Raw genomic sequence first — 21,221 nt, 5'->3', positions numbered from 1 at the left:
ATGAGATGGGGCTGCACAGCTCTTTGTGCGCTTCCCTTGGTTTATGCTCCAGGTGTCGGTGGAGCAAAGGCAAAGGGCTCTATAAAGTTACAAGTACATCTGCCTGACAGTTTATACCAGACTTGCCCCACACAAACAGGTTCTTGTACAGACAATATTAAATACCAGGCAGGTCTGCTTCAGAGCCCCAGACTCACCCTGACCAGTCCCAACTCTGGGCCAGACTTTTTTTAGTTGAGACAGGATCTATATAGTCCGAGAATTTGTTGCGTAGACCAGACTGGACTTGAACTCACAGAGATCTGCCTCCTAAGTGCTGATCATCTTGTGCCTCAAACCATTACCCTGCTCCTGCCACTCACAGGCATTATTAGACACGAGGAAGACCCCCAACTCCTCTATCCAGCCCTGTAGATTTGCTGGCCTCTAAGACAGGTCAGACAAAATGTTCCTCAAGGAATGAATGTTCACTTCAGGCGGTCCCGGGTTGTGGGCTCCAAAGTCGCCAAATGTGGAACAGTACTTCCCCTCACTGACCATTCACCCAAACCCAGGACACCAAGGGACGAACCATGGAACTCTCAAGAAACTCCGAAGAAGCTGAGCTTCTCGCTAGGACCCCGTCCCAGCATGCTCTGCGCCGTGCCCGGGGCGGGACTTCCGGTACGAGCCTGCTGAATTTCGGGGCCGCCAGAAGCGTGATGTGCGTGTGGTCGCCTGGGCGACGGGACAGGCTGTGGAGTGTGTAGAGCGGCCTAACAGGTGAGGACGGGCGGGCTGCAGCTAGCAGGCGTTGTGTCCTGGAAGGGCTGAGCAAGCAGCATGGGGAATCCGAGGCCCAGTGTAGCCACTACCTTGCCGGAGCCGAAAGCCCGCATCCCGAGCCCAGCCGAGGTCCAGCAGCTGGTGAGACGCAGCAGGTTTGCACAGTGCTGCGCTTCGAGCCGCTGCTCTTCCCGGTTATGCGCCGCAGTCCCAGGGATCAAGCGTGGCTAATCGAATCCATCCACGAAGGGTGCCTGGGCCTTCAACTGCCTAGCCCGGAACCGGGTTATGCCTTTAGAAGGGACAGGCAGAAAGTCGCCTCTGATGTCAGTGAAGGCTTGAACATGTGACCTTTTTCTTCCTTCACATGGGCAGCGCGATGGGGGTGGAAGATGGAATTTCTGTCGCCTCAAAACACACGTTGCCTTTTCGTTGGAGGTCAGGGGTCCAGTGGCAATGGTTATTGCTAGGTCTGCAGATCTGGCTGCTTCTAACCAAACTTGGTTAGAAGTAGGGAAGGACATCGCTGAAGGGATTGCTTGGTTTTGATGTAATAAGGCAAAGCTGCTGCCAACACCTCTGTAGTAAAAGGTCAAGCCAGGAGCAGATGTTTCTCTTCATTTCTGAATCTGAATGTGAACTTGTGTTTGATTTTTGTTTGTGACAGGATCTCACTAATGGCCTGAAACCCAGAGATCCATCTGCCTGTTCTCCCAAAGGCTAGGATTAAAAATGTGTGCAGCAGGATGGTGGTGGTACAAGCCTTTAATCCCAGCACTTGGGAGACAGAGGCAGGCTGATTTCTGAGGTCGAGGCCAGCGAGAGTTACACAGGGAAACCCTGTCTTGAAAAACAAAGAGGGGGTGCTACTATCTTTTTTGGTGTTTTGGTTGGTTGGTTTTTTTTCAAACAAGGTTTCTTTGTGTAGCCCTGACTTTTCTTTGAAACTCACTCTGTAAATCAAACTGGCCTTGAATTCAGAGATCCGCCTGCCTTTGCCTCCAGAGTGCTGGAACTTAAGGCCTGGGCCATTATACCCAACTTTCACACACAGCTTTATCGTATTTGTTTATTTACCTATATGTATGGTGAGCTTGTCAGAGGAAAACCTAGAGTAGGTTCTCTCCATCATGTTGTTCCTGGGGTTGAACTCAGGTCATTAGGCTTTAGTGGCGAGTACATTTACCTGAAGAGCCATCTCACCCACCACACTGTTTTTTTTTTTTTAAAGATTTACTTATTACATAAACCGTGTTCTTTCTGCATGTATGCCTGCAGGCCAGAAGAGGGCACCAGACCTCATTATGGATGCTTGTGGGCCACCATGTGGTTGCCGGGAATTGAACTGGGGACCTCTGGAAGAGTAACAAGTACTCTTAACCACTGAGCCATCTCTCCAGCCCAAGCTTGTGTTTTCTGTAATAGTCTTTCACCCTTCCCTTCCCACTTTCCTCCTCTCTCAAACTTTGCTTAGTCTTCCCATGAGAACGCCTCCTTTGTGCTCAGTGTCAGGCGGAACCGTGAGCGAGGTGCTCTTCTGATAAGCAGTGTCACAGCCCGAGCAAAGCCTTGCTCTGAAAGCTCGCCATTCAGCACTGTGTCGAGAAAGGCCACCTGCAGCTGTGGTCATGGTAACTCTTAGATCACAGCAACTGAACGTCTTTTTCTTTGCACTTTCTGCATTTGGTAACCAGCTCCGTCTGATTGGACACAAGGGTACAGGGGCCAACAGGTGGACTGTGTTTTTACCTATGCTGATGAGCCACAAGAAAGGCAGGGCCAGTTCAGGTGTTGATGACAGGTGGTGAATCAAGAACAGGAGTTCCTGGGTGTGAAAGTGTCACCTTATAGGAACTTCACCTTGGGGCACCCCCAAGCTGATCTTGAGCCTAGGTCTCCATCAGGGTAGCCCATTGCCTGCTTCTGAACAGGCTCTTGCCATCTCCAGCGAGTCTGTGTCTGAAGGAGGGTAAGATCCAGGCACACTCAGTTCTCACGTCTCATAATACTGTGAAGGCAGGCTGAAGCCATGGACATCGACGCGGAGAGAGAGAAAATAACACAGGAGATCCAAGAACTTGAAAGGATTTTGTATCCTGGATCCTCCAGCACCCATTTGGAGATCTCTGAATCCAGTCTCAGTTCAGACTCTGAAGCAGGTATGCCCATGTGTCTGGCATAGGATGGCATGGCCGGAGCACCTGTGTGCTCTAACTATATTAGGCTGTGAACTGCTCTGTGGCCAGACTTGTTTCTTGCCCAAACCATCCTCTGCTTTTACCTCAGAAAGTTCCTTCCATTCTGTCAGTCTTTAGCTCTTGGGTCTGCATGTGTACCTGACCTGGGCCCTCCAGGCAGCCCTGGCATCCTGGAGGGAGGGGAGGGCCCAGAGTCCAGCCTGTCAGCTTGAGTAATCTCCATGGCCCAGACACCCAGGATCTCTTTCCAAAGCTTAGTGGATATCGCTCCAGTGGGACCCTGTTGTAAGGGCTCGTCCCTGTCTGCAGCATGCCCTAGCTGCCTATGCTCCCACTCTGACATGGTGTGCTTGTGTTCCTTATAGATTTCCTGCCCGATGAGGACTTGGGAACTGCTGCTGTCCCCATCCTGGTAATTGTTGCTTACGAGGCTGGGCTGCTGGGGCTTACCTGCTGCTTGCTGCCTTCCAGACCAACCCAGAGGGCTTGGTTTGCACTCCTGCTGGCTTTCCTACAACTAACGCCCATTCATTGTGAAAATAAGGCATCACAGAGTGCTCGTTTCTTGTGGTGCTAGTGATGGAATCCAGGGACTCATTCACACTAAGCTCACACCGTACCACGGAGCTCATCCCTGAACACGAGCTGTTATCAAAGCCAAAGTTGTCGGCAGAACTGAGCCTTCTAACAGGTCGCTAGCTCTAACTGCTGGCTTTTCCTGCACTTGCACTAAAAACATCAGATGTGGGAGGCAGCAGCCCATGCGTCTGGCCCATTTCACAGCTTAACTGCTGTACCTGCTTCCATCTAGACAGTGATCACCATAGAAGACTTAGAAAAGCACCTGGCAGAGATCTATCCATACCAGAATAACCATGTTTTGCTAACAATATTTTGATCGTTTTAAGAATTTTGTTTGGGAAATTTTTTTACGGTTTTCTTATTTCTTTACCAAACAAACAAGAATAGAGTCCCTTAGTGTTTAAAGACTATGTGTCTGGTCACTAGATTAACACAGCCCTGTAGTCATTAGACATTTTGGCATTACCAGGTTTTGACCCCCCCCCCCCCCCCCATGGCTATTCAGGGAGTTTCTTTGCTGATATCTGACACTTGAGGTACTGGGGATGGGAGTACAACAAACTTGCTGTGAACTTTGGGCTTCACAGAGATGTCTGTGCAAAAATGGAAGCTGCTTGCTGTGGCACACCAGCCCCCAGCCCCAGCATGGGCTTCACAGGCAGATCTCATGTTGATTTGAAAAGATATACACACACTCCGGCTTGAGGGTGATGGGCTCTTTTTCCAAATAGAACTCCTCCCTCGCCCCGGTAGGATCACCTTATGGTTCAGGGGCTCATACCAGAGCTGCCTCAGTATTCCTTGTGGGTGTGGGCTTGAGCGTGGCAACAAGAAGGGGGTTGCTGTCTCTTCAGTGCCTTTTCTGGCTCCTAACCAGGGAGAAGAAAGGTGGAGTGAGGCCAGCAATGATGAGGAGGACCCCAAGGACAAAGCTCTTCCGGAAGACCCCGAGACCTGTCTGCAACTAAATATGGTCTACCAGGAGGTGATCCAGGAGAAGCTGGCAGAGGTCGGCCAGCTGCTAGCCCAGAACCAGGAGCAGCAGGTAAGATGGCCTACTCAAGGCCTGTCTAAGCCCCACAGGATCAGATTCCCAGGACAGGGCTCACAGTGGATCTGTTTGTAGGCAGAGACTGCTCTTGTTTCCCGGCTGCCCTGACCTGAATAATTGCACAGAAACTGTGTTAATTACCACACTGTTTGGTCAATGGCTCAGGCATATTTCTAGCTAGCTCTGTATCTTGAATTAACCCGTTTCTATTAATCTATGTATCATCACGAGGCTGTAGCTTACTGGTAAGGATCTGGTGTCTGTCTCCTTTGGCAGCTACATGGTGTCTCCTTGGCTCTGCCAACTCTATATATCTCTCTTTGGATTTTCTGCCTGGCTTTGCTCTGCTAAGCCATTGGCCAAAACAGCTTTTTTATTAACCAATGGAAATACACATATTCACAGCATACAGAGGGGAATCCAACATCATCTGTTCACCCACTACCTGCCCTCTTCCTCTTCTTGGCTCACTGATGGCCTTGCTTTTGTTCCAGGAAGAGATTCTGTTTGATCTGGCTGGGACCAAATGCCCCAAGGTGAAAGATGGCAAAAGCCTGCCTTCATACATGTACATAGGCCACTTTATGAAGCCATACTTCAAGGACAAGGTCACTGGAGTGGTAAGTAGTAAAGACTCCTCTCTCAGCAGCTGGTTGAGTGTCCTAGGAGGAGGGGCTGTCTTCTTTTCCACACTTGTGAGTTCCCTTGGGTCTTTTGGGTTAAAATTTTCTGTCCCCCTTAAAACCACCTCATCCTTTGATGAAAGTCAAGGCCTCCAGCTAACATTGCCCTTTGGGGTGTGTTCCTTTGAAATAGAATCACAGCCTTTAGCAAGTCAGTGTAGATCTGAAACTGCTCATGGCCTCATGTGTGTGTCAGCCTCATGGAGTCTCTGGCCACTCCCTTGTGCTGGGTGGGTCATGCCTAGAGCGTTTCACTCAGCAGTAGCTTGAAGTGTAGATGTCTTGGACCTGGCCCTGCATGTGAACAGCATATGAGGAGGCAAGAGGGAAGATTGTGAGTCTCCGTGGGGGCCTGGAAGGGTGAGTGTGGTTAGTGTGCCATGTCTTGACACTACACTCTGACAGGGGCCTCCTGCCAATGAAGACACACGAGAGAAGGCTGCCCAGGGAATCAAGCCCTTTGAACAGCTCTTGGTGACCAAGTGTAAGTCCAGATAGGCTTCTGGGTGGGCATCCACCAACCATGGAAAACACAGAGGGCATCCTTAGAGCATCCACACAGCCTGGCCTCTCCTAGACTTATGGCCTCATGGGCTCCTTCAGGCCTTGATCGCTGGGACTGGTCCCTTGACTCTTGGCCTCTCCAGTGCTGAGTTGGGTGCAGGCTGGGCCACACACAGCCTTTCCCAACTCTAGCTATTCTTAGAACACCTAGCCCTGAAAGAATACTCTGAGCTAGGCTTGGGTGGAGGGTGGAATCATGGGCCAGAAGGTGTTCTGGCTGGCCGCCCTGCTGGCATGCAGGGGGTAGGCTAGAACTGCAGAGCGGATTTCAGTGGACGTGTGTCTGTGGAGTAGGCCAGGCCTCATGACATCACATCACTATTTCCGCCTCCTCAGGGAAGCACTGGGAGAAAGCCTTGCTCAGGAAGTCTGTTGTGAGCGATCGCCTGCAGCGCCTGCTTCAGCCCAAGTTGCTAAAGTAAGTCTGGAAATAGGTCGCCATAGCCTTCCCCACGCTTGAAGGCCGGGCCGCTCTGGGGCTGGTGAGGGTCAGCATGGCGTGTGCTCTTTTCATTCTCCTGCTGCCCCTTCAGCACTGTGACGTCGATGTCTGTCCTTTACTCTGTTCTGAAGAGGGTGGCCTGGCAGTGTGGCCCAGTGTGGAGCGTGGAGGTCAGAAGGAGCACCCATGTTTAACTGCATGCTGCAGTCAGTTTCTCAGATTCTCTTCTCTGGGTTTCTGGGCCTGTCTGTGAAACCAGCTTTATGAGTTTGATGATGGGTACATATCACATGACCAAAGGGCATCATGCAGTGCCCAATGTGAGTACACAATGAAAGGCATTGTTGTTTTGATAAGTTGCTGGAAACAGATGTCCTCTGGGGCAGGGTGTGAGCTGTGCCGAAAGAGCCACACCTTCTGTGCCTGTGTCATTTAAAAGGGGCGAAGTGGCCACATGATGCTGACAATGTTAAGAACAGAGTAACCAGATCAGAGGTGTCTCTTAGAGCTGGACCAAAAGGGTACCAGTTGTCTCTGGACTTGTGTGCTCAATACTGATGGTTTTCCCGAAGTGTGAGCAAGCCAGCTCTTTCCAAACAAGGTCTGTTTGCTATTTGCTGTAGCAGTAGCTGCAGAACTAAGTCAGGCTTGCCTGAGATGTTTGTGTCCTGGAAGCCAAGACTGCAAACAACCTGGCAACTCCCACCCTGGATGATGGTATTCTGGTGGTAGGGATGCCCCAGGGGTGGTGCCAGGGCTTTCTTTGTGGTAAGGACCAAGGCAAGAGAGAAAGCACATTCCTGTGCAGGTCTTCCAAATTTGATCCATGAGACTTGCACAAGCGCAGTTCAGAGGACAGGACTTTGGTTTCCCTAGAACATCTCATCCACAACTCCTCCACTCTGCCTGCCTTGCAGACTTGAGTACTTACGTGAGAAACAGAGCCGAGTCTCTAGCGAGTTGGACAGGCAGGCCCTGGAGAAACAAATTAAGGAAGCAGAGAAGGAGATTCAGGACATCAAGTAAGCTGGGGCCTTCTGGGTCCAGGGGAGAGCTGCAAGCCTTGCGTGATACCAGCTCCTTGTCCTTTCCTGTAGCCAGCTCCCAGAGGAAACTTTGCTGGGGAACCGGCTGGACAACCACGACTGGGAAAAGATTTCCAACATCAATGTAAGTCGGGCAGCCCTGGGTGCCCACAGCTGCAGCAGTGCTTCTAAGCCAAGTGTGGGTGGGAACTAGGTGGTAAAGTCTCGTCTCCCCTTGTGCTGTAACCCACTGTAAACTCTACAAACAAACACACCTAGCACTGCCGGAAGAGGCAAAGGACTTCATGGGCCCCTCCGTGACAAGGTGCTGTTCCTGAGACGTGCAGTCTTCAGTGCCTTTTGGCTACACAAATGAGTCAGCTCACTTAATGGCCACAGAAGCCACTGGTTGGCACACAGTGACAACCCCACAGTGGGGCTATGTCTTTGATATGCTTGGCATCAGTAACGTTCTAAAGGCTGTGTTCTTGTGGGTACAGTTTGAAGGAGGCCGCAGTGCAGAGGAAATCCAGAAGTTCTGGCAGAGTTCTGAGCATCCAAGCATCAACAAGCAAGAATGGAGCGCAGAGGAGGTGGAGCGACTGAAAGCCATTGCTGCCGCGCATGGCCACTTGGAGTGGCATTTGGTTGCAGAGGAGCTAGGGGTAAGGACCAGGGCCTGCAAACCTTGGAAGTCTGGGAGGGACATGGACTTCTAGGCTTGGGATGGAGCTCAGTCTCAGGCTGTATAGTTTTGTACACACAATTTTAGGAATTAATTTGCTTGGTAAATTGTGCTTTAAAGCAAGTGATTTGTCCCTTTATCTTTTAAACTTTAAATTCCATCTTGTCTGGTGAAATGTAACCATTTACTGCATTTCTTTGCTTTTTATTTGTTGTGGGAAAACGCCTAGAAGCAAACCATAGCTGAGCACCTACCACATCCCACCCCTAAGTCCTGTGGCTGGTGAGCTGGCTCAGATAGTGAGTCTCCTGGAAAAGCCTTTCCATGAGGGGATGAGTGATGGGCAGGTGCAGACACAGTGTCGTGTGTCTGTCTTATCTGCCATGTGTCCCTCATCCCTGCCTATCTAAGGTTCTAAATAGCCTGCCTCAGAGCATGAGAGCCAGAGGATTCCTGTGAGAGGCTTTGAGAGGCATTCCCATAGCATCTCCTCCCATCCCTCTAGGAATTGGCAGTGTCGTCTAGACATCTGAGTTAGCTGTCACAAGGATTTTTCTTGTTCGTTTTTAATACAGGGTCTCACTCTGTAGTTCAGGCTGGCCTGGAGTTCACAATGTAGCCCAGGCTGACTTAAGACTCAGGGCACTTCTCCTGCTTCCGGCTCCCAAATGCTGGGATTAGCAACAGAGTTGTCTATGGCCAGGTTTTCTTTTACAAGCTATAGCACCCTCTCTGAACTGCTCCTATTCTGGGTCCCTACCATAGTCTAGCAAACTATCACTCCCCAGGAGCCTGAAGAGGAGAGCTCTTTTGTACAGAGTGCTGCCTGTAGTTCAGGCCCCCTTCTCCTGGAAGCCCTTGGAGGGCTGTTCTGGGCATCTCTGCATGTGCAGGGTGAAGCCCAGTGATGCCCATTCGTTTCTGTTTGGCCTTGGGAAGACGAGCCGCAGCGCCTTCCAGTGCCTGCAGAAATTCCAGCAGTACAACAAAGCTTTGAAACGCAAGGAGTGGACAGAAGAGGAAGACCACATGCTCACCCAGCTGGTCCAGGAGATGCGTGTTGGGAACCATATTCCATACCGCAAGAGTAAGCCCGCCACGCCAGCCCCTGAGCTGCTCCAAGCCCTAGTGGCCTGAGGCCTAGGTCCCTGGAAGCAGAGATTTGTAGAAGAGTTCACAGCTGTACTAGGGAGTGTGGGCGGGAGAGTGAGGGTCCTGGTGTCCAAAGTGACTCCTCTCTGTAGCTTCTGGGAGACCCTCTGTTCCTGCTTATTGCCTGCGTAAGATGGGTGAGCCCCGGTCTTCTCTGTCCCCAGTTGTCTACTTTATGGAAGGAAGAGACTCCATGCAACTGATCTACCGTTGGACCAAGAGCTTGGATCCTAGCCTGAAAAGGGGATTCTGGACCCCAGAGGAAGATGCTGTAAGTCTGTCACCCAGAGAAAACTACTCAGGAGGTTTGCCTGCTATCCGAAGTACAGTTGTGTGCCCTTTATAAGCTCAGGTGGAGGCATTGTCTATTCTCTTCTTTCCTGCAGAAGTTGCTTCAAGCTGTTGCCAAGTATGGGGCGCACGACTGGTTTAAAATCCGGGAAGAGGTGCCAGGTAGGAGCGATGCCCAATGCAGAGACCGGTGAGTTGCCCACACTGGCTGAAGGAGCGACTTGCTTGAATCACACTTCTGTAGATGGTGACCCAAAAGTGATTAGTCTACAAGCGCTTTGCATACTGGGGGTGGCGCTGCTGGGAAGCAGAACTTTCCTATTTCTGTTATCCACAAGGAGTCGAATGCTAGTGTTAACTCTTGCAGATGTCCTCCCACATTGCTGGTGAGACGGTCCCCATCAGGTCCTCCCACATTGCTGGTGAGACGGTCCCCATCAGTCTACTAGGGTTCTCTCCTTTTCTTTCAGTGGTTTGTTCAGAGATGTTTTTCTTTACCTTGCTGGTATAAATCACCTACAGTCCACACTCTGTAACCCCACAGAACCCCATTCAAACAGGCAAAGGTCAGTAGACTTGCCTCCAGAGATGCACAGGTAGCCAGAAGGCCCATGAAAAGATGCTCAGTCACTAATTTCAGGAATGCAAGTCAGAATCACAGTGAAATATTTCACACAGATATGGGTAGGGGCAGCTGTTAAAACAAACAAACAGGAAAAAACAGCACGGCAACAAGTGTTCCTGGGGAGCAGAGCACGGCCTTCGGAGAATCCAGAGCATGGGGTAGTATTATGCTGCAGTCTCTGCCTGCAAAACTCAAATGCTCCAGGCAGGAACTCTTGTACCAGACAAGAATGTTTATAGAACATTGTTTATCATTGTCAATAAGAACATGTGGGATACAAATTTGGAGTCCTGGCGTTTGCTGTGTTTCCATTCATTTGGTTCAAAGGTGCATGAGCCTTGAACATTTTGACCATTTGGACAAGTGTTTCTTAAGACATGCTTATTTCAGGAATGTTCCTGAGTCAGTGACTCTTGTGTTTGGTTTTTTTGGGAGCTGCTAGACTTTGTGCAAAATGTCCCTATTGTGTGCTCCCACAAGCAGCGTGTGAGTGTTCAGGCACTCTGCCTTCACCCCAGCATGTGTTCCTGTTGTCACTGTCTCTGCTTGGAACTGCACCTTCTAAGTGCCCATGAAGTCGCCTCCCGCAGTAGTATCTCACAGCAGCCCCTGCGGCTCACTGCTGAGCCTCTCTGCTGTGCCTGCTGGTTTCTTACATGTCTGCATCTCTTTGGAGAAACATCTGTCACGTGCCTTGCCTGGTTTAAATTACTTGTCTTTGCATTACTGACTTGTGAGGGTTATTTGTGCGTCTTTATGCATTCTGGATGCAAGTCCCAGTCAGGTGCAGGATTTGCATGGTATGCCAGTCAATGGCTCATCTCTCCTTTCTTTTCCAGAGCCCTCAAAGCAGTGGTTCTTAACCTGTGGGTCATGACCCCTTTGGGGTTTGAATCACCGTTTCACAGGATTTACAAAACAATTCATAACAGTAGCAAAATTACAGTGATGATGTAGCAGCAAAAATAATTTTATGGTTGGGGGTCACCACACCATGAAGAAGTGTATTAAAGGGTCACAGCATTAGGAAGGTTGAGAACCACTGCCTTAAGCATAAAAATTTTTAAATGTTTGATTAAGTCCAGCTTGTCTTTATTTTTCTTTATTTATTTGCTTGTGGTGTCAGTCTAAGAAATTATTGGAGAAGACAGAGGAGCAGGTGGGGTCTTAAACTGTCCCTTCTGTTTCCACACCGTTTTCAGCTACATCAGAAGATTACATTTCAACCTGAAGAAGGGACGGTGGAATGCAAAAGAAGAGCAGCAGCTGATCCAATTAATAGAAAAATACGGTGTCGGTGAGTTGTTGGGCACTTGTCTTTCCTGTTGCTGCTGGCTCTGAGCATGCTGGGAATCCCCACAGCCATCTGGAGACCTGTGTCTTTTTGGATCTTAGGCTGCTCACCTGATGTCAGCTTCTGCCTCAGGTGGCAGTGTGTCTCCCCATTGCAAATGCTCTTTTGTTTTAGTGCTGTGGATGGAATCTAAGACCTTATGTTGGCTAGACAGGCTTGCCTCCAGGCTCCAGCCCCATGCTCTCCATTACAAACGAGTGCATAGTCACTACCGGAAATTGGGAAGCAGACGGAGTGACACATACCTTTCATCCTGGCACAGACACACAGCACACACAAATAGCTATAAAACACCAGGAGCATTACCCAAGATTCACCTGTGGCCTTCATGTTTGTGTGCACACATGCACCTACAGTCATTTTGTCGCCTAACATTGTCACAGCTGTGCTTCCCTTTGGGAGTCTTCCGGTCCTGCTCCCATGTCTTCGGTGGCTGCTCTGGTGCTCTGTGCAGAGGCACCTCTGGAATGTCAGTCGCATCTTTCATGACTGGTGTTTGCAGTATTTCCTAACTTTTTTACTGCAGGGCAGGAGTGGGTGTTTATAGCTAAATCTTGCTGATACTTGTGATACCACCTCAGAAAAACGCTAACTATGGTTCTGGGACATGCAAAATACAAAGGATTTTGTCACCTGTTGTCACACTTCCCCATAAGTGCGACCTCCACGTGTCCCTCTGCAGCACTAGGAACAAAGCTTTGACACTGTCTCTTCAGAGCCTTGGTACAGCAGATGCACGGGGGCCTGGAGTGACTTCGCCTTCCTACCTGTGTGTGCCAGAACTTCCTCAAGGGGTTGGTCAGCCCTGAGATACAGATCCTGCCAAACACAGGTGCTCTGGCTTCAGTAGGAACTGCCTCTGGCCAAGCACATGAGGGACTACCATCCTGATAACTTAGCCTCAATCCTAAAGGCTGGGGTGTGGTTGTTTTTGCAGGTCATTGGGCACGAATAGCTTCTGAACTGCCCCATCGGTCAGGCTCCCAGTGTCTGAGCAAGTGGAAAATAATGACCAGGGTGAGACATTTGTTTGCTAGCTTTGCTCGGGTGGAAGGCCCATGACCTGCGGGAGTGCTTGGGCAAGGACAGAGGGGTGGGGAGGGTGGGGAGCACGCAGGTTCTGGCCCTTCCGTCTCCTTTTCAGGAGAGCAAGGGCCGAGGGAGACCATGCCTCAGCAACGGTGTGCTCTGACCCTGGAGGTGTTCATGCCTGGGACCTCTTAAGGCTAGCCTGCCTGCCTGTCATCGGCACACCAGGGCAGCTGAGACCTGAAACACTCCTTTCCTCCCCTCAGAGGAAGCAGCACCTCCAGAGGAGGAGGGGGCGGCGGAGGCCCCATCACAGTAGCCAGTGGGGCTCGAGCAGCAGCAGCAGCGGCAGCAGCGACAGTGAGGGTTACAGGGGCAGCAGCAGCAGCAGCAGTGAAGACTCGGGCTCAGAAATGGAGCTGGAAGAGTCTCTGGAGAACGGCAGAGCACTGGTGCCCCCACAGCACAGAGTACCAGACATTGACCTGTGGGTTCCTACCAGGAAGACCACCAGCCACTCACAGAGAGAAGAGGCAGGACGCTACCTAGAACACCGTGCTGTGTCCTACACTCTTGATGCCACTCAGAGTCACCACAAGGAAGATTCCACCACCGTCTCCACTCCTGAGGTAAGCCAGGTGCAGATGCCCTGTGAGACCCACAGCACTGTTCCAAGAGGGTCCAGTTCCTACACTTTCCAGACACTCTACTAGCAAACATGAAAGACCCAGCCAACAAGGTGGGCCTCAGTGCACCCTAAACGTGAGAAAGGGGAGTAGTGAGTGCTCTGTGCTCTTAGTGATCACAAACGCTGGCACTCTGGACAGTTTGGTTTCTGACCTGGCCACAGCCATGTCCTCTTGTTCACTAAAATGTGTTGCTTAGGGCTGGTTTCAGAGTTGTGCAGTAGTAGTGGCCTTCACAATGCAGCCTCCATTGTCCCCAAGTCATGACATCCACTTTAGGGCGCATCTGAGAGTGGGCGGTTTCTGCCTCCAGCTGCTGAGTCCAGAAGGTGCTCTTGGGCAGTGTCTTTTCTTTTTTTTTTCTTTTTTCTTTTTTTTTTTTTTTTTTTTTTGTTTTGTTTTGTTTTGTTTTGTTTTGCTTTTCGAGACAGGGTTTCTCTGTAGCTTTTGGAGCCTGTCCTGGAACTTGCTCTTGTAGACCAGGCTGGTCTCAAACTCACAGAGATCCGCCTGCCTCTGCCTCCCGAGTGCTGGGATTAAAGGCGTGCGCCACCACCACCCGGCTTGGGCAGTGTCTTTCTAACTTCGCTGCTCATGTGCCTCCACTTGTCTCTCTCTGGCCTCAGAGCTGGGGCCTGGAGCCGGATGCAGCTCTGGCAGTGACTAGAGCAGCCTTGTGGGCTGCATAGGCTGCTCTGCCCAGAGCATTGCTGGAAGGATGGCGCAGCTAGCTCAGCCATGGCACTGCCTGCCATGTGGACCAGAGCATCTTGTAGAGAAGGAGCTGAGCCAGACCCTACCTGAAGACCACGTACTTGTCTTACTGCAGAGCACTTTCCCAATAGCAAGTGGTGTTCATGATGTAGGCTATGGGGTCTCACAAGGAGGTATTACACCTGCACCAGGTTCTGCTGCAGCCAGCCTTACATGGTCTCCTTTGATATACAGCTTGCGTTAAAAGTGCCCCTAGAGAAAATGCTGAAGTTGACCAGGACCCGCCCAACCACCCAGAGCCACACACTGGTGAAGAAAAGACCAGTGCAGCCACTCCTGCCTAATTCATGCTCGGGGTCTGACCCTGGTGACGGTGTGGCTGGGCCCCATCTGCGGCGGCTGTGGCGTGGAACTTTACAGCATAAGCTGAGACGCAAGAGACAGGCTTTGCACCGCAGGCTCCTTAAACACAGGCTTCTGCTGGCTGTGATACCCTGGGTGGGTGACATCAACCTGTCCTGCACACAAGCTCCTAGGAGGCCTGCAGCAGTGCAAACTCAAGGTACGATCCAGGGCTCCTGGGACCTTCTGGAGCTGGGGCGGGAACAAGCCCTGGAAGTGCTTCTTCTCCTGGCAGAGGGAACCACAGGGGAGGGACCTGATGGGGACCTGTGGAGAGGCAGATCCATGAAGGACAGATAGGACTGTCACTGAAGGGTTTGAAGATGAACAGTTGGGCCACCCTTTTCTCCCTACCCTTGTGAAACAAGGTTCAGCTAGATTTGGGGTAGTAGTGAGAGGCTCAGGGGGCCCTACCTTCTGCTCTCGGAGGCAATGTGGAACACTAAGGCTGCTCTGCCCCTCTTGGGGAGCTTCAAAACTGGGGCTACTTTGTGCTTTGCCCTTGTCCTCTAGCTGACGGCATCAGGATGCAGTTAGAGAGTGCCCGCCTGACCAGCACTCCGGTGTTCACATTGCTTATTCAGGTAAGCACCCAGCAGCTCGCTGTCTGCTTTCTTCTCCTCCTTCTTCCTCTTCCTCTTCCTCCTCTTCCTCTTCCTCTTCCTCCTCTTCCTCCTCTTCCTCCTCTTCTTCCTCTTCCTCCTCTTCTTCCTCTTCCTCCTCCTCCTCCTCCTCCTCCTCCTTTTCTTCCTTTTTCTTGGTTTTTTGAGACAGGGTTTCTCTGTAGCTTTGGAGGCTGTCCTGGAGCTCGCTCTGTAGACCAGGCTGGCCTCGAACTCTCTGCCTCTCAAGTGGTGAGATTAAAGGTTGTGTGCCACCACTGCCCAGTGTCTGCTTTCTTCTATTCTGGTGAAGAAGCATGCATGGTGCCTAGGTCCAAGCTAGAAGCTATAAAATTGTCATGACCTCCCTGGGCAATCAGAGGCTTTAGGAATTTGGATCTACTCCTGGAACAGTTGTGGTTAGGATTGCCTTCCATCTCCTTGACCATCGTTGCAGGGAGGTTCTTATTCTCAGGTCTCTCAGCTGTTGCAGATTGATACTGCGGGCTGCATGGAGGTAGTTCAAGAGAGGAAGACCCAGCCACCTGCAGTGCTCCAGCCTGGCACCCAGAACCCCCAACCACATCTTCTGCAGGTAACAGACACTGGGAACAAGAACGTCACGCTGGGTACAGTGGCATACTCATTTAATCCAAGCACGCCGAAGGCAGAAACAAGCGGATCTCTGTGAATTCAAAGCCAACCTGGTCTACATGAGTTTCAGGCCAACTAGAGCTACATAATGAGACCTAACCTCAAAAAAAAAAAAAAAAAAAAAAAAAAAAAAGGAGCAAGCTAGGCAGTGGTGACTTACACCTCTAATCCCAGCACTCAGGAGACAGAGAGGAAGAGATGGACGATGGGCAGATCTCTGAGTTCAAGGCCAGCCTGGTCTACAGAGCAGGTTCCCATCCCCCACCCGACCCCTGCCCCCTGGTGGCCCAGATTCAGTGTCTCAGCCCTTCCTTGGAGGGACAATTTCCAGACATTTCCTTAGAAAAGTTGGTTCTCCCTCAGAACATCCCTTACCATACCTTCTCAGGGAGGCATCTGTGAGCTTCCCCCCAGCCTGATTAGAGTCTGGGGGGGGGGGAGCTTGCCAGCTGCAGGTCTCTGCAAGTCACTGATACCCTCTGTTCTAGGAACTAAACTCATGAGTTCAGTTTGGGGGAGGCTTTAGCTTAGAGCCCTGTCACCTGGGGAAGCAGTAAACCAAAAGAGCACTCTGGTGCATGTAGCCCCTAAGCCCCACACTGTCCAGCGATGACTTGAGCTCTGGCCAGTAGCCTTTAGTGGAGCAGTACTGAAAGCCTCCAGCAGCGGCTGTCCTTTCCCGGGCCCCTGAGCTCAGTGCAGATAGGAAAGCCCCAGGGTTGCAGTGGGTGGTGAGCAGGAAGAACTAATGGGACCCGCAAAGATTCTACAGACTGACTTTCCTGTCTTCACAGGCATCCTCCAGTGCCAAGAACAGCACAGGTACCGTCTGCCACATCTTTCTCTCTTATGGTGGTAAATGCTTTGCATCTGAGCCAGAGCCTCCAGCGGCACAGCCAGTGGCCCTGAGAATAGGCTAGAAGGGCCTGGAACTGCATGGACTTTCAACTTTGGGCAGCCACTGAGGGCTCGAGGCACCATGTTGTGTCACATGATGGGAGAGCCAACAGTCCCGGTTTTGAGCATCTTTGAGGTTTACAAGCCATTCTCTCACAGCTTGTTAGATGTAGACTGGGTGGGGGCCGGAGAGATGGCTCAGAAGTTAAGAGCATTGACTGCTTTTCCAGAGGACCCAGGTTCAATTCCCAGCACCCACATGGCAGCTCACAACTGTCTGGAATTCCTGTTCCAGGGAATGTAGCATCCTCACACAGACATACATGCAGGCAAAACATCAGTATACAAAAAATAAAAATTATTTTAAAAAAATGTAGACTGGGCTGTCTCTGGCATCTGCTGCCCTCTGTGAACAGAGTGCCTTGGGTTGGGGCCCCTGAGGTGAGCTAAGATTCCACACATGGGCTTGCCGGTGTTCCTGGGCACATTGCCTGAAGTTCTCATCAAGATAGTTGTCTCTTCCTCTAGGCTGCCTCCTCCCAAGCATCCCGGGTCAGCAAACTGCAAAGAGAGACGGCCACAAAGGGCGTCCACAGCTGGGATCCTGCGGTGCTGCGGCTGCCTCCTTCCAAGTTCCTGTAGCAGCCCCACGTGGCCTCCGGCCAAAACCCAAGACTGTATCTGAGCTGCTTCGTGAAAAACGGCTCCGTGAGTCCCGTGCCAAGAAGGCTACTCAGGCCCTCGCTGCCATCCATAGCCAGTTGCTGATCTCCTCACCTGTGATCCTCCAGCCCCCTCTGCTGCCAGCCCCCCAGGGTTCCCCAGTAGCAGGCCCTGCAACATCCAGTGTAGAACTCGCTGTTCCTGTGGCTCCAGTGATGGTTAATTCAAGTCCTTCTGGCTCCTGGCAGGTGGCTGGGATCTCAGCCACAGACAAGCAGCCCCCCACCCTGCAAACTGTTCCCCTAAATCCTTCCCACAAAGGGACCCAGATTGCAGCCCCTGCTGCTTTTAGGAGCCTGCCCCCAGCTCCCATGCAGGTCCCCACAAGCTGCCCCCCGAGTACTCTTGGACAGTCTCAGGCTTCTGCCACATCCCAGAAACAGGACCCACCCCTTCTCCCAGAAGCCCCCAGCCCCACACAGCTACCTGTGCAGCCCCTCAGTCTACCACCAGTTCCTGGCCCACAGGCAAGTGGGCAGCCCCTGGCAGCCAAGGCCAACCTGCCTGTCAACTGGGTGCTCACAACACAGAAGCTGCTCTCTGTCCCAGTACCAGCTGTGGTGGGCCTCCCCCAGTCAGTGATGGCCCCTGAGACTGTAGGACAACCAACAAAACAGCTACCTTCCCCTTCCATGACTCCTGCTTGCCAGGGACAGCTTCCAGTCAGTGCAGACACAGAGCCCAAAGGTCCCCAGGGCCAGGAAACACCACCCACATCTGGGCACGAAAAGAAGACCCTGAACCTAAGTCTGCTTTCCCAGGAAAGTGAGGGAGCCACATTGACATGGCTGAAAGGCTCCCAAGGTGCTTGTGTGCCCCCACTGGGAAGCAGGATGCCCTATCAGCCCCCTTCACTGTGCAGCTTGCGAGCCTTGTCCAGCCTCCTTCTCCATAAAAAGGACTTGGAGCAGAAGGCTTCTTCTCTGGTGGCCAGCCAGGCAGCTGGGTCCCAAACTGAGCCCAAGCCTGGAGCCCACCAAACTTCCTTGGAACTGGTACAGAGGCAATTCCGGGACAACCCAGCCTACCTGCTGCTAAAGACACGTTTCCTGGCTATCTTCTCCCTTCCCGCGCTCCTGGCCACTCTGCCTCCCAGCAGTGTCCCTACCACCCTGTCAGCAGCCATGGCTGTTGGTTCTGAAAGTGACAGTGACGACCTTGGTGACCTGGAACTCAAGGACAGGGCCGGGCAGTTGGACTGCCTGGCCTGTAGAGTACAAGCAGACTCAGCAGCCACAGACGCCATACAGGTAAGGATGCTGTGGCAGGCAGACGGGTCCTGCAGTACCTTGCCTGCCTGTGTGTGTGTCTGGCTTGCTGGGAGTGTTAAGCTGGGCAGGTGGAAGTTGTGCAAGGGAGCATTCTGTGGGTTTCTGAAGGAGGGGGAAGCTCGTCCAGTCTGCCTGGTTGGGAATGGGCTTAGCAGAAGCTGCCTCTCCTGGGCTGGCTGTAGTAGAAGAGGGAGACAGCCTTCTACTGTGACAGCCCCACCCCACATACATACCACACACCCAAGCTCAAGGTAGAGAGGCAGGCCTGACACGTGGGTACAGTGGAGGTGAGAGTTGCCCTTGTTTGTGCTCTTGTGGGTACAGAGTTCCTCCCAGGCATCTTTTGCTCACAGAGCTGGGCCTGGCAAGACAGTCTGTTTCCCATAGGACCCATTTCCTGCCTCCCCGGCTACTCCCAGGGAACCCAGGGAACTCTACCCGGCCTCTTCCCCACAAGGGTTAGACATGTAGAACCTTCACGCAGCTGTCGCTCCACACCTGGTCATGCTACCTTAGTTCCAAGGGAACCTGGGACTCTGTCTCCCTTGGTCAGCACCTCAGAGTAGGAGCATGCTTACCATGGGATTGCCTAATGGTTGGAGACCCTACCCGAGGGGCAGAACTGCAGAAAGCTAGGATCTAGCTGTTCCCGTGTACCTGTCCTGGAGAAGCATATGCTAGCAACTGCCTGTCCCAGATGTTCGGGCTGGTGGCAGTGGGGGCTGTCCTCCCTTTTCCATTTCCTGCCAGTTCTGGCTGTCACTCTTGTCTTCCCTGGCCTGGCTTTTTATCATTTCAGAGAGCTCCAGGTTCTGGTGAGGACCCTGCCCCCTCCCATCTGAATGCTTCTGATGACCTTAACGTGCTTAGGACACGGCACGCTCGACATTCACGGACACGGAGGCTGCTGTGAGCCGCAAGGTGAGTCCCTATGGAGCCTGCCACTCTGCCACCAGGAAGACGCAGAATCCAGAGTATGGGCTCTCTCTGCCTCCCGCTGAGCTGAGACAGGGATAGCGCTATCAAGTCTGAAGGCAGGCAGGGCAAGGCTTCTACCTGAAGCCCCATGTTGCTCAGTGTGCCACAAGGCCTCGGCACCACTCCCTCTGCCTGGGTTTTGTCCCCTCCCCAGAGCATCCTCTCTGACTGCTTTTCTCGGCCTGAGTCAGCATGGTCGCCTGCTTGTGGTCTCTGATCACAGACTCCAGGCTGTACCTTGCTTTCGTTGCTGAGTCCCTGGGTTCAGGCCAGGGTAAGCAAGGAAGGTGTTGGAGCTGTGAGGGGTGGGTGTCTAGGATGTTCTCGTTGGCTTGTGAAGCCACCATAAGTTGTGCTGCTTGTCCTCAGTGCAGTGCCAGCACCTCAGCAGTACCACCTGTGGGTCTATCCTGGAGCCTGCTGGGGTGAGAACACTGCAAAGGGTATCCCTGTGTTTCAGGACAAGGACTCAAGGGACCAGAAACCCACTCTTACACCAGGCAAGAGGCAGGGCCTAGGCCTGACCAGAAGTCCACAACCATCTGCGAGAGGAATTGGAGGCCAGGAAGCTGCAGGGACTCTGCAGAGTAACCTGTCTGCAGCCAGCAACAGGGACTCTGACAACAGTGACCGGCTTAACTGCTAATAAATGCAAATCCATGTATTTGAAGAAATAAAGTAAATGTCTATTTTTTTTACTTTAAAGCAATTCATAGCCTTTTGTGGTTTTTGTCATCTAGGGCTGGGTACCCACCAGCATCTAGGGATGTGGTCACCTGCCAGTTCTGAGCCTCCCACACCCTTGGCTGCCCGTGCAGCCCCTGCATCCAGTCCTTTTCCAGAGAGCAGGGAGAATGGAGAAACAGCTCTTCTTCCATTTTCATGAAAGTGTGTCAGCTGGCCATACCTCCCGAGGTGGGGTTCCTAGAACCAGGGTCGCCACAACAGCAGCTCCCCCATGATGGTCGGCATGTCTTTGCCATGGACCCAAGACCCAATTGGATCTAGCCTCTCCTTTTTCTTAGTCACTGTTATGATCCCGACTCTCTGAGTCCCGGGCCCCTTGGCTCTCCAGGAGTGATTCCTCTGTTGTGGGAAATTTCCAACTCAGAGCAAAAGGGTAAGTGTGACTGACTCGGTCCCGGTGCTTGTACCAGCTGACAACAGGTGATCACTCTTGGAGCCAGCAGATGGCTCATGGTGCACACTGTACCAGCTGTGGTTGCCCCCCACCCCTCACCGCACCCCTGTTTCAAGGACATCAATACATCCAGGAACCAGTCTTCTTAGTGACTCTGTTTAGCTTCTGCCTTAGATGTCTTCATTTCGGAGTACTTGGGAGTTTTTCAGGTTGTCTGTGCTGTCGATTTCCTCCTCGGTTTTATGGCCAAGAGCTTGCCATTTTTACTAACACTTTAAGACACTATGATCTGTGTTTTGCTATTTGGGGACACAGAGCTGTGAAGGCCTGGTGCTGGCTTCCCTGGGGTGACTGCAAAGCCGTGAACCCCTCTTTGCCGTTCTGGAAACCCAGGCAAGGCCCAGTCCCTAGCAGTGTGGCTCCCAAAGGCCAAAGAGGGTAGAAAGAAGAGCGGAAGGGTTGAAAGCCGCAAAGGAAGGGACCAGTTGGGGGCTCACGACAGCACTGGGACTTTTACCTTAACTCCATCCAGCAGGCCAGGCAGCAGTACCTGTCAAACAGCCATACTGGCTGAGCAGGGCTGGCAGGTCCCCACACCCATCTCAAGCAGACTCTTGAAGGGCCACCCTGAAGTAGAGGCGTGACACACAGTCCATAAAGGACTCTAGCTGCCTTTAGCCTGTGGATTTTGACCAAGCTTTGTCCTG

General features: G+C 52.0%; 1 protein-coding gene across 3 annotated transcripts; it reads left to right on the top strand.

Annotated features, from left to right (window-relative positions):
* The first annotated feature begins 662 nt into the window (after positions 1 to 662).
* Snapc4 (small nuclear RNA activating complex polypeptide 4) lies at positions 663 to 20,029 on the top strand. 3 transcript variants are annotated; one of them, XM_038337419.1, is made up of 23 exons: positions 663 to 762; positions 2,786 to 2,924; positions 3,329 to 3,375; positions 4,423 to 4,590; positions 5,091 to 5,216; positions 5,685 to 5,763; positions 6,180 to 6,261; positions 7,203 to 7,307; positions 7,383 to 7,455; positions 7,811 to 7,975; positions 8,935 to 9,082; positions 9,312 to 9,418; positions 9,534 to 9,628; positions 11,266 to 11,360; positions 12,355 to 12,434; positions 12,713 to 13,075; positions 14,081 to 14,408; positions 14,762 to 14,832; positions 15,326 to 15,445; positions 16,299 to 16,326; positions 16,930 to 18,374; positions 19,195 to 19,316; positions 19,834 to 20,029. In XM_038337419.1, the coding sequence occupies exons 2-22, from the start codon at positions 2,795 to 2,797 to the stop codon at positions 19,306 to 19,308; spliced, it is 3,969 nt and encodes a 1,322-aa protein (XP_038193347.1). In that variant the 5' UTR covers positions 663 to 762; positions 2,786 to 2,794; the 3' UTR covers positions 19,309 to 19,316; positions 19,834 to 20,029. The 3 variants fall into 3 exon arrangements, with proteins under 3 accessions (XP_038193347.1, XP_038193346.1, XP_038193348.1); XM_038337418.1 differs by having other exon boundaries at positions 682 to 762; positions 2,782 to 2,924; XM_038337420.1 differs by lacking the exon at positions 663 to 762 and having other exon boundaries at positions 2,105 to 2,924; positions 15,335 to 15,445.
* The last annotated feature ends 1,192 nt before the right edge of the window (positions 20,030 to 21,221 follow it).

The sequence above is a fragment of the Arvicola amphibius genome, chromosome 7, assembly GCF_903992535.2.
Source record: "Arvicola amphibius chromosome 7, mArvAmp1.2, whole genome shotgun sequence".
Classification (NCBI taxonomy): Eukaryota; Metazoa; Chordata; class Mammalia; order Rodentia; family Cricetidae; genus Arvicola; species Arvicola amphibius.
The sequence above is the reverse complement of the archived record's forward strand: the minus strand, read 5'-3'. Positions and strand labels throughout refer to the sequence as shown.